Source organism: Rhineura floridana, chromosome 1, assembly GCF_030035675.1.
Source record: "Rhineura floridana isolate rRhiFlo1 chromosome 1, rRhiFlo1.hap2, whole genome shotgun sequence".
Taxonomy (NCBI): domain Eukaryota; kingdom Metazoa; phylum Chordata; class Lepidosauria; order Squamata; family Rhineuridae; genus Rhineura; species Rhineura floridana.
In genome coordinates this window covers 177,885,934-177,899,144 of record NC_084480.1, presented here as the reverse complement: position 1 = coordinate 177,899,144, position 13,211 = coordinate 177,885,934, and the positions used below count along the sequence as shown (strand labels likewise).

Below are 13,211 nucleotides of genomic sequence, written 5' to 3'. Positions count from 1 at the left end.
ATTTGTTCATGTTTTATACAATTTCTTAATGGTATAATGTATTTATGTTAATGTTTTTAAATATAAGTTGCTTGGAGACCCTTGTGTAACAAAAAACGAAAAGGCTACTAAATAAATAATAGACCCATTAAAATAAGTTATTAATAAAACATAAAAATATGTTTAAACAGACTTACGTGCAGGTATCAGATTTACTGTATTCAAGCATTTTTCTTTCCAATTCCATCCTCTTTGTTTCACTAAAAAAAATACAGAATGATGAAGTTACTGGACACTATAAATCACTTTACAGTAAAGAAAAGGAAGGCATTTTACACATTTCAGAATGAGCTAGACACCCAAAGAATATTAATTTTTCCATTGTGAATTCCAAGTCATCAAGAATCATTATTAATCAAAATGCTTTAATCCTAATGTAGGCAATAATCTGAGGTGGCAGTTATCACTGGAACCACTTGCCTCTTCCAACAGCAAATACTGGGGGCTCACATATATTTACTCTGGGAAGCACACCTTCTACACTCAAGAAGAGATGTGGAGAAAGCTTCATTTGTGGCATTTGGCTATTCAAGACAGACAAAAGAAAGAACTTCTTGACACAACAGGAAATTGAGCAATGGAATTCACTCCTACAAGAAGCACTGAGGGCCACCGACTGGTTTTAAAAAAGAATGGTTTATTTATTATCATTAAATTTATATCCCACCTTTCCTCCCAAAAGGAGCCTAGGGCGGCAAGTTACAAGTCTTAAAAATATATTAAAACAAAACATGTTAAAAACATCCTTAAAACAAACCTGATTAAAAGCAATTCCAATACAGATGCAGACGGGGATAAAGAGATCTATTTAAAAGACTTATTGAAAAAGGAAGGTCTTCAGTATGTGCTGAAAACAAAATCAGTGCCTATCTAATATTTAAGGGGAAGGAATTCCAAAGGGTAGGTGCCATAACACTATGTTATATGGAACAGACCTCCTGATGAGATGGTATGTGCAGGAAGCCCTCACCTGCAAAGCGCAGTGACGGACTGGATATATAAAAAGTGAGACAATATTTCGGGTATCCTGGTCCAAAGCTGTATAGGACTTTATACATCCAAACCAGCACCTTGAACTTAGCTCAGCAGCTAATTGTCAGCCAATGCAATTCTTTCAGCGAGGGGGAACATGTTGGTGATATCCTGCTCCAGTGAAGAGTCAAGCTGCCACATTCTGCACCAGCTGTACCTTTCGGACCCACCTCAAGGGCAGCCCTACATAGAGTACATTGCAGTAATCCAGCCTGGAGGTTACCAGCACACAGATGACAGTGGTCAGGCTATCCTAATCCAGAAATGGCCGCAGCTGTCTTACCAGCCAAAGCTGGTAAAAGGCACTCCTAACCACTGAGGTCACCTGGACTTGTAGCAACAAGCATAGATCCAGGAGCACCCCCAGATTATGAATCTGCTCTTTCAGGGGAATGCAAACTCATCCAAAGCACTCAGTTGACCAATTATCTGGACTTGAAACCAACCAACCATCCACAGCATCTCTGTCTTGCTAGGATTCAGAATCAGTTTGTTGGCCCTCAACCAGCCCACCACCAAATCCAGGCACCATTCTAGGGCTTGCATAGCCTCTCCTGATTCAGATGTTACCGAGAAATAGAGCTAGGTATCATCAGCTGCTGCTGAAGCATCAGCCCAAACTCCTAACGTTCGCTCCCAATGGAGTCATATAGATGTTAAACTGCACTTGGGGCCAAGATGGTACCCTGCAACATCCGACAGCACTACTGCCAGGGGGCTAAAGGACAATAACCCAATGCTATTATCTGAAGATAAGATAGAAATCACTGTAAACCAATGCCTCTGATACCCATCTCACTAAGTTGGCTCAGGGATACCATGGTGAATGATCTCAAAAGCCACTGAGAGATCAAGTAAGAATAACAAGGTTGCACCCTCCCTGTCCTTCTCCCAATAAAGGTCATCCATCAGAACAAGCAAGGACAATTCAGTCCCACAACCACGCCTGAACCCAGACTGAAATGGGTCAAGATAATATGTTTCATCCAAGAGTCCTTGCAATTGTTGTGCCACAACCCGCTCAATCATCTTCACTAAAAAGGTGGTATTTGCGACACAGAAGTAGTTGTCACAAATCAATGGGTCCAGGATGGGCTTTTTAAGGAGCGATCAGATTACCACCTCTTTCAGGACAGCTGGGATCACTCCCTCCCACAACGACCTGTTCACCACACCCTGGATCCACTCACTCATACTCCCTTGGCAAGCTTTAATAAGCAAAGAGGGTTAAGGGTTGAGGAAATGTTGCTGGCCACATTGTCACAAGCACCTTGTCCACATCATCAGGCGGCAACAACTCAAACTGACCCCAAGAATTTGCAGCAGACATTGCACTGGCACCTCACTGGAGTGAATGTGGATGTGGCATCAAGAGTGCTACAGAGAGGGGAAACTTTACCCTTATAAAGCAGTAACAAATATCAGAAATGTGTTGGCCATTGACCATCAGCTACAATATAAGACAGAGCATTAACCCCAAATAATTTTAAATTGACATTAGTAAAGACTATGTGACAGACAGGCCATCTAGCATTGTGAGAGAACCTTGTGGTTAGCAGTGTCTTAGTACAGTACATCTGCCACAACATATACAATACATGGAAACCGCAACTGCTGGTTTTGTAACAACATAAATCTGCAACTCACAGCTGTTGTTTTACTGATTTTTCTAGTCAACATATTATAAAGATAGAGAAAAGAGCCTGAAATGGTTTTAAACATGCCTGAAATGTTTTGGTATAAGGTTTTATTTTATGAACATAGGACCATAGGATTACAAATAATAAATAGCATTGTGGGTGCTCCTAGGATTTCATGGCTGTAGCTGAGCTTTATCACATACAGTAGGGCCCCACTCATATGGCGGGTTACGTTCCAGAGCCCTGCCAAAAAGCGAAACCTGCCAAAACCAGAACTCTATCAATAAAATGGTGCCTGACACCCAAAAAATGCCGTAAAAGCGGAACAAGCGCCATATAAGTGGGGCCTTACTCTAATTGAAAGCCGCCATATTAGCAGAATGCCAAAAAGCAGGCTGCCGAAAAGCGGGGCCCTACTGTATATATATATATACAGTAGGGCCCTGCATATCAGCGCTCTGCTTTTCGGCATTCCAGTAATACAGCTGCACCAGTGGGGCAATCAGCTGGAGCACGGGGAGCTCCAGCCACCACGCTCCAGCTGACCACTATCAGCTGGAGCGCACAAGCTCCCCATGCTCCAGCTGATTGTGCGCTCCAGCTGACAGGGATCAGCTGGAGCACCAGGAGCTTGCACACTCCAGCTGATCCTTGTCATCTGTAGCATGGGGAGCTCACATGCTCCAGCTGATTGCTGTCAGCTGGCACTCCCTGCGCTCCAGCTGATCATGCGATCAGCTGTAGGGTGGGGAGCTCGCGTGCTACAGCTGAGTAGGGCCCCACTTTCTGGCGGTTTTTGCTTTTCGGCAGGAGCCTGGAACGGAACCTGCCGTATGAGTGGGGCCTTACTATATCCAGAAAACCCACATCCATACATTCTGGACCAGCTGTAACTCTGTAGGACCCTTCAAAAGGGAGCTCCATATGAAACTCTTTGCCCACTGAGACAAGGCTAGCACTGCCTGCAATGGATTTTAGGCACCAGCCTAAAACTTGGTTGTTCCAGCAAGCCTTCTCGGAAAGGTGACCCATATTGTAATCCTGTGAATTTACATGATGCTATAAATCGACTTGAAGGCACATAACAACATATTTTATTATGTTTTCTTTATTACATAATGCTATATTTTATTATGCTTTCTGTAAAACCAGAGTTGCTTGTTTTATTTTGTATGTTTTAAATTTTGTACACTGCACAAATATATTTATATGATTATGTGGTATAAAATGTGAATGAAGAAAAAGTGCATTGCAGCAATCCAATCTTGTAACGAAGGTTAATGTTACTATATCCAGGTCAAACTTCCTCAGGAATCAGCAAAACTAGGGCACCAGCATAAGCTGGGCAAAGATACTTCTAACTACTGTCGCCACCCCATCATCCAGATGTAAAGCTGAATCCAGAATCTGACTCACAACTGCAAACCTGGTTTTTCAAGAGGAGTACAACTCCATCAAAAACAGGTTGAATCCAAATTCCAGTGACTGCCTCCCTCCTGAGCAGGAACATATCTCTTACATGCAGATGGAACTTCATTTTGTTAGCCCTCATCCAGCCCATTACTACCTCCAAGCACTGGTTCAGATCCACAAGAGCTTCCTTGGTATTAGAGCTGTGTGTTATCCACATATTGATTGCAGCACACTTCAAATCCTTGGATGACCTCTCCCAATAGTTCCATTAATATTCTGAGTAACATAGAGAACAGAATTGATCCCTGAGGGACACCATACACCATACACTAAAAACTTGCTCTCCTTCTACTCCAATAGTTTATTCTCTTATTCCCACCACCACCAGCAGCTAATAAACCTAGCATTAGGATGAAGGAATTAGAAGCAGTGAGTGGGGGTAGACAACATGTTGGTTTAACTGGCGCTTTCTCAGAAGCTGGTAATCAATAGATGGACAGGATTGGGTGGGTGGATGGGTTGAAAGGGGCAGGGCAAAAGGAAACATGTCCTGTGTCACAAATAGGTTGAACAGTTACCCGTGTTTGGTGGACAGAGACCAGGTAAAACACTGACCTATCATACAAACAAAAAAGTCAGAATTTTATTTTGATGGTTAATGGTGAACATGGTATGGTATATACAACACCAAAAGAAATAAACAGAGTTTCAAATATAGTATTCTAAATTATACAGGAAGGATGAGGATCCTGCAGGATGTAAATCTGAAAACCTTTCCTCACGGTTCTCCCACAGTTAGATTAGCAGCACAAGGAAATCCTTACAAAGTCATTACAGGCAGAAGAAATTAAGAATGTTATTCATAGTATCAAGGCTGGAAAAGCCCTGACACCAGACAGTTTATCCATAGAATGCTATAAGTCATGTTTACATATATTGGTCCCTAAGCTTTTTAGGGTGTATCAAGAAGCTTTTCAACTAGATATCCTGTCAACTTCAATGTATGATGCATATATTCATAATAGGCAAAACAATCCTTGAAGTTTAAGAACGTATGTATAGCCAACAGATATTTTTATCAAACTCTAAAAAGCAGGGAAATTGGGCAGCTATAGAGAATGCACCAGGGCAGCAAGAGACCTCACCTCCTCTCTGAGATATTGGACTGCCCTACAAATTGGTCAAAATGCAAACACAATTTGGGTTAGTCTTTCACAGTCCAATCCACTTCCTGTGTAGCTTGGAAGAATTTGGTAACATGTGCCTCTGAGCAGGAGAGGAAAAGGGATGGGGTGAGAGAGGAAATAGGGGGAGGCAGGTCTGATCATTTGCATGCTCATTGAGTTCAATGGGATTTACTCCCATACAATCATGCTTAGAATAGGTAAACTGACCATGGAGGAGGAGGGGGCAGGGGACAGGAGAGGGAAGGAGGAAAGCAAAGGAGATGGGAGGAGAGGGGCAAAAAGGAGGGGATAGGAGGGAGGAGGAGGGGAGGGCAGGTTTGATCATTTGTATGCGTATTGAGTTCAGTGGGATTTACTCCTGTACAATCATGCTTAGGCTAGGTGAAACTGACCTGGGTGAGGGGCAGGGAGGAAGGAGGAGGGGGAAGGGGGAGAGAAACGGAGGAAGGGTAGGGGTAGGTTGGGAGGGGGAGGAGAGAGGGAGGGGAGGACATTTTGTGGGCATGCACTGGGTGGTGGAAAAGCATCTTTCCTTTTCAAAAGGAAAACACTGTGAACAGTATCATTCTTTTTTCAAGGTTTCCAACACCTTTTTATTCTACAGCAGACACGTGTAGTCTCCAGCCCAAATTTAAACCAAAGCTGTCCCTGGCCATATCCATACCAGACCTTTATTTCACTTTAGACAGTCATAGCTGCCCCCAAACAATCCCGGGAAGTAGTTTGTGAATGGTGCTGAGAGTTGCTAGGAGATGCCCTATTCCCTTCACAGAGCTACAATCCCCAGAAGAGGGCTGGCGGTTAAACCACTTTGGCCACTGGAACTCTGTCAGGGGAACAGGAGTCTCCTAACAACTCAAAGCACCCTTCAGAAACTACACTTACCCAGATTCTCTGGGGGAAGCCATGACTGTCTAAAGTGAAATAAAGGTCTGGCATGGGTGTGGCCACCTGATTAGCCAAGCCAAACTACCGTGAGTCTTGCTTTTAGAAACTGATGGTTCTTACTGAGCATGCCTGACACTATAATAGATTGCAATGTTAAATTTCTTGAATTAATTAAAAATCAGCCATGATTTTTTTTTTTAACTTTTAAACTGCAGAAGATGAAGGCCGGAGTATCGGGCAAGGTCAGTAATAGGATTACAGGTACTCTGTGAACATGGCTGATTTTTAATTAATTTCAACAAATGATGAGAATAGACAGAAAAAAGTCCAAAAGGGGTCTGATTTTTTTCCTCGTTTTACACTTTGAACTCTCAATTCTCTCTGACTGTTTTGTGTATCACCATGAAAACTTAAGAGGGTTGTTAAGCAAGAGTTCAGGACTATAAGTTTTGTAAGGTTTTGTTTTGAAATGTGCTTATGGGAAGCAGCAGAATGGAATGGGGATATTTTCAATTTAATATGGCAGAAAGTGAAAAATCCATGCAGGCTATATAATTTCTATTATCCTTAAGCCTGGTAAAAACCATACTAATCATGTAAATGATAGACCAATTTCTTTAATTAATGTAGATATGAAAATACTAACCACCTTTTTTGCCAAAAGAATCCAGGCTGTGATACCAGCAATAGTCCATCCAGATCAAGTGGGTTTTATTCGCTATAGATAAGGAACAGATAATTTAAAATTGGTAACTAATTTGCTTACTTTGAATAGTCAAAGATCAGATTCAGCAGCAATTATTTCTCTTGATGCTGAAAAATTATTTGACAAGATCTACTGTCAATATATTTTTGTAACTTTGGAGAAATTTTTGGGTTCCATTAAGAATTTAAGAAGTGGATCAGAATTTTATACCTCTCCAAAATCTCAAGTAAGGACAAATGGAATTCTTTCAGATCCATTTGATTTAGATTCTTTCTCCATTAATATTTTATTTATGTTTGGAACCATTGGCATGTGCAATTAGACAGAACAGGGAAATTCACGGTTTTGTGCATGCACAAGTGGAACTTAAATTAGCTTTGTATGCAGATGATTTCTATTATTTATTAGTAGATCTGAAACAACTATATCAGAATTAATTAGATTAATTGATAAGTTTGGTAGAATTTCAGGGTACATTCTAAATTGGTCAAAAATTTTTGCAGTTTAGATATCATTTACCAGTGGGTGCTGAATGGCAAAATTTAGAATTACAACACCTGTTGGTGTCCATCTGTGGCCTGTCTGCTTTGAGTGTCTCAGCATCCCCTAAATTGTTGGAAGGAATAATTGGATCTTCACAGAAAATCAAACCCATAATTGTTATTTATAAATATTGATTGGAAGCATGTAAAGTGGAAGTTCAAGAGCTTAGGGAAGAATGGAACCGGGAGTTAGAATATGCAATACAGCCTAAACAATGGGAAATTGCTTTAGAGTCTATATGTTTTTATAGATTTAACACTGAGATTGATTAAGCAAAAACTGGTATTCTAGGTACATTGGACACCACAATAGATAGATGCTGGAGGTGCAATACTGAAAATGCTTCTCTGAGGCATATGATGTGGGGTTATCCAGTGATATTTTCTTTTTGGTCTGAAATTGTTGTCCATATTTACTTTGTAATGGTGGAATCCTTGAACTTTGTGGATGCCCATGTACTTTTCAATTATATTCCTATTATATGAACATTAATGGCAGGGCAACAAGAATGGACTTCACATGCCCTAATAGTCACTAAGAGGCTTATACTTCAAACCTGGAAGGATAAATACCCACTAACTATTGTGCAATGGCTTGATTACCACTTATGCACTTGCTGCATTTGAGTGTACTTTCTATAAACACCAACTCCATCTGGATACATATATTTGGACGTTTGGGCGGCATATATTGATCTATATGTGTAAACTAAAATGGATGTCTAAGTACATATATTTTTGTAGGCTTCAAGCTCGCCGTGAACCCTTCCATGCAGAAATGCCTTGGCGGCTCAAGCATTCACGGCAGGCAAGGTAGGCAGCTGAAGCAAACAAACAGCAGCGTGAATGCTTCACCTGCCCACCTAGGTGGTGGCGGCAGTAGCAGCAGCAGGAGGCTAGGGTGGCAGGTCAGGGCCTCCCCACAGGACAACCTCTTGCGGCGGCGGCAGCACCACCAGACAAGGGGGATGGGAGGCGAGGGTGGAATGGCAAGCAAGGTGGGAGAACAAGGAGGCCCAGGCAAGCCACAGAGGAACAGTAAGGACAGCCTGGGGTAGCTTCTCATCAACCATCCTGCTCTGTTGTTGCAGCCGACCCCGCTCACCAACAGCCTTAGCAGTGGAAGGCAAGGAGGAGGGAAGGGATGGGACAGCCTGACAGTTGCTGAGGCACTGCCCCAGTCACTCCCCACTGCTCCTGTGTCATTCACCTTGGCCAGCCACCTCCCTCCTCCTTGCAGGAGGCCTGAAGGGGAGAAGGAAGCTTGGGGAGCCATGGAGGGGAGAGGCCATGGCGGAAAACAAGTCCAGGCACAATAGCAGCCACAGTGATGAGTCATAGGAGCTGGGTGCACAACCTGGACCAGCTTGCCCTGTCGCAGGTGCTCAGCTTGGTGGACGAAGACAGGTGTGACCGGCTTGAGAGGCAGGACCCAGCAGCCCAGTTCCCTTCCCCAAGTCACAGTAAATGGCTCCAGCTTCTCATACACACACACTCAAATGCACCCCTTGCCACACACAGAAGGAGTTGTCATGGAAACAGGAGTGGTCTGTTGCAAGGAACAGCTGAGAAAAGGAGGGAGGATGAGGGAGGGGGAAAGGGGGAGAAGGCAAAAAGTGTGTAAGAGAGACAGAGAGAGACAGAGTAGAGGGAATGCAGAGTAGGAGAGAGGGAAAAGGGGGTGAAGTTAAAAATTGGGGTTGTGCAAAGGGGAATGGCAAGCAGGGGCAAAGCCCCCCTAGTATAGATATTTAAATGTTCTCTTAATGTGAGCTGACAGGGTGTGTGTTATTTCTTTTCTCATTTTTTCCTCTCATTTTTTTCTTCTTAATAAAATTGCAATTAAAAAAATCATAGTTAAAAAGTTAGCCGATTTTATTGGTCAATGTACCGGTCACATTGATTGGCATCCATAGTGCATTGTATCAAGCACATGGGCAAGAGTGTGTGTGTCTTCCTCACATTTCCCCAGCTATTTTTGACTCTGCTATTGCACACAAACAAAAAGGAAGAGAAACTATACCTAATGGCAATCAATAAATACAAAAATGTAAGTCAAGGCTAAATTATACATCACACATATAAGTATATTTAAAACATTAATAAAATATTTCTAAATCAGTTAAAACAAGTTGTACAAACTCTCAGTTCAAGAGCTAAAAGACAAGTTTCCTAAGCATATCGCTAATAATCTTGCAATTTAAAGACCCCCAAGTCAGCATAAACCCTGTAGACTAAAATCCAAATCGCCAAAAGCATTTTGACCTCATGGTCTTCTCCAGTGGCCTGGATTACAGCAATCTGACTCCTTGAGCATTCTCAAAGGGTTAATTCATTCACATTGACACTCAGATAAGAAGCTTTATAAAGGATAGATGTGAAACTTAATGCAACAGATCTTTTTATCCTTGAACTCTCTGGATACACGTGGATCTTACATTCCCTATTCAAGCAGTCTTAATTTGTAACCGTGTTGGGATAGAGGGTCCACATGTTGAACAGGAAGGTCAGGGCGGGGGATGGGGGAGGTAAAAATGCTAAGCTGAACGCAATTACAGTCCTCCCCACAATCAGGAATGCTTTAATTGCCCTTCTACAAATACAATTTAAGAATGCCTGAATAGGGCTGCAATTTATGTAATTAAATGTACATTCCTGAAATCCCCATCTTCCACATTTTAAACCACCTTTGCAGGCTTTATTGTTAATTGCAAGATTGTCTATTAGGTTAGGAAACTTTATCTTTCAAATGGAGAGTCTTTGTACAACTTGTTTTTATTTGTTTGTTCATTTAGAAATATTGTTTGATTTAAATAAATATACACATGCATGCATGTATATCCTACAATAAAACTATAGTCCAAATGCATTTTTCATGTCTGCTGCTGGGCATGCATAAGTTCACAATGATATTACACCAATGCTAGCCCTGACTGGCACAGTAGGACTGTAAGATCGGCCTGTCAATCACAAAGTGAAGAATACCGAGGCCCATAATTTTTAACCTGCTTGTTGATCTCTCCTACTTCAATAGTGGAACTTCCATCTCCCAGTAATAGGCAAGAAATTACATTATTACATTGCTCAATGAAAGCATTTTAATTTTCTTCATGAGTAACCTACCTGCTTTATCTCCCCATTCATAGAGCCTGTTTGACCCTGTTAAGAATAAATTCAGTCACAGTTTATATGCATTTGCTGTAGTCCTATTTGCTGCAATGGCAATGAACTGAAGCTTCTCCCCACCCCATGCTTCTCTTCTAATTAATTTTTAAACATACTCATCTGGAATATGTTACATAACATTTTTCATGCAGTAATGTATATGCTTAAGTGCTCATCTTCTATGCACTCAGGTGCTAGCCACACTGAGGCAGACCCAGCTAAATTTGGGCATGCTCCCATAGAATCTGTCAGAATGGGCCAATCTGGTCTTGATTCCAAAAGATAAGGCAGGCTGTGGGCAATTCAAATCTCACTAATATCTTCCTGGAAAAGAAAGGGGAATGGAAGTGGAAGAAGAAATTCAACCAGTTGAGTAGGACTTGTAACGTATTTGATAACCTCCCACCATATATATCTACCGACGCCCTAAGTTTATCTACAGAGGCCCTTCTCTGTGTGTCCCCTCAATCTGAAGCTCAGAGGGTAATCGCAAGTGCGCCTTTACGGTGGTGGCCCCCGAACTACGGAATGCTCTAAGGAAGCTTGCCAGGCACCCACACTGCTTTCTTTACAGCTCCAGGTTTACTACTGTGAATTACTACTACTACTACTACAGCTCCAGGTTAAGACTTTTTTTGTTCTCCCTGCCATTTTACGATCTGGCTTACCTGGAAGTAAGTCCCGTTGAACCCAAATAGCTTACTTCTGAGGAGACATGTGTTAGATTGCAGCCTAAGTCCCTGTGGTTTGACTGGCAGCTTTAATGTATTTGAGGACTCTTAATTTTGTACTGTATATAGTATTTTATTGTGCTGACTTTCTATAGGGGTTTTATGCTGTTTTTTTCCCATGTTTATTCTGGTTTTACTGTTATATTTTTATTTTCTGACACCTAGGTAAGTTATCATATGGGGTACCTCATAAATATAATAAATAAAATTGAAATTCAGTTTGCAAACTCTCACTTGTTCATCTGATTACACTTTTCCCAGTCAGACTGGACTCGAGACAGTTTCTTAGGAAGAAACTCACCATACTAAGCAGCACTTGTCCATTTTTAAAGGCTAGCCTGACTTCACATATGCATCATGGGATGCGAAAATGGCAGGGCTTCACTTAAAAATTGCCATAGCAAAGACTCAAATAGCGATCCCATGATAATGTCATTTTCTTTTGCAGCTTGGGTGAAACACATAAAAGTCCCACACCACTTCAAGGGTAAATGCACATACAGGCAGATGGAATGAAAATATGGGAGCTCAATGCATACTAGCTCCTTGACTAGACAGAGACACAACTGTATGCTAGCCAACAACAAACACATAAAGAACAAGACAAAAGAACACAAGACAACCCACACTACTTCCATCCCTGTATAGCAAATGGGAGGTGGGGGAGAGACATAGGAAAAGAGTATAGGAAAAGAGTATCCAGGTATGGATCAGCTATCTGAATATATAACACACTGCATATTAAGCAAGATAATACATTACTTATTAAAACCGTAGTGTAGTGTTATGTCTGTGTCAGCATTAACCAGGCTTAGCAGTAACCAGATTCCCTTGTACAGAGTTTCCAAACCAAATTCAGACACTGTTTTCAAAACCAATCCTCCTTTGCCCCAGAACAAATATAACAGTACATCATGGGACTGGAGAAGAATTCAGCATACTTTTGATCTAGAATGCTGTATCTGTTCTGGGTTTTATTTTTTGCTCATGGTTCATTTCAAAGTTTATTGAAATGGAAACTAGAAGTTACAAAACCAAAATGCATAAATTGTATTTTATTTCAGAATATGGATTTCTCTGTGTATGTGTGTGTATGTGTCACAGAAAACATGGAGTCTGGTCCTGAGCATGTGTACTCAGAGGTTAGTTTCACTTAATTCAACAGTGTTTACTCTCAAGTAAGTGTACAAGGGACTACTGCCTAAGCATAAAAAAAAAACCTCACAAGCAAGGGCTGGCAAGTACTGAGCAAGAATAGTGTGTTTCCATTAAATGAAAGGAAATGTTCATGCTGCTTGATTGGTTGATAGAGGCAGATGTTAATCATTTAAAGACCAAGGAAACTGCACAGCTCAGATAGCTAGAGGGTATAAGACAAAACTACAAGATTATCCAGGTATACGCAGTGGATTATCCTGGTGGCAAGCAGAATGGCATCTCCTGGATGTTGCTGATGTAAAACATTTGGAAAATGTTTACCATGAAATGTACAGCACCATCTTATATATGTGTATTCTGAAGAAAGATCCAGATAAGTAGATATAAGATCGCAACCAAGCTAAGATGCAAGTTTAAAACCATGCTAACAGTATTTTCTTGCACTCTTTTTACGGCAATTCCTGATGGACTGTGGCAGTGACTACAACACAAAAACATTATTTAAGAACAGCACATTATGAACTTGAATACTGTGTAAGTGCATCCATCCATTTAGCTATATTTTTAAATCCTTAAAATGAATCCCAGCCATGTTTTGTCAACAAATACGTATTAGCAAAAGGTTATGTAGAAATGGTATTATTACATTTTTAAACATGTGTGCTGATGTCATACAAGTCCAATAATCACACTTTAAAAATGTAAATGTA

At 41.2% G+C, this 13,211-nt stretch overlaps 1 protein-coding gene across 9 annotated transcripts in view; it reads right to left on the bottom strand.

The window, feature by feature from the left end:
• Nucleotides 1-13,211, bottom strand: part of KIZ (kizuna centrosomal protein) — a 165,566-nt gene that overhangs the window by 114,259 nt on the left and 38,096 nt on the right. For 4 of the 9 annotated variants that reach the window (XM_061587989.1, XM_061587990.1, XM_061587984.1 and 1 more), the window contains exon 2: nt 177-239. In XM_061587989.1, coding sequence (XP_061443973.1) covers nt 177-226 — 50 coding nt within the window. In that variant the 5' untranslated portion in view covers nt 227-239. Of the gene's footprint in view, nt 1-176; nt 240-6,848; nt 6,920-7,462; nt 7,512-10,570; nt 10,607-13,211 lie in introns of those variants that run through there. The other 5 variants (XM_061587974.1, XM_061587987.1, XM_061587964.1 and 2 more) reach the window with 4 other exon arrangements.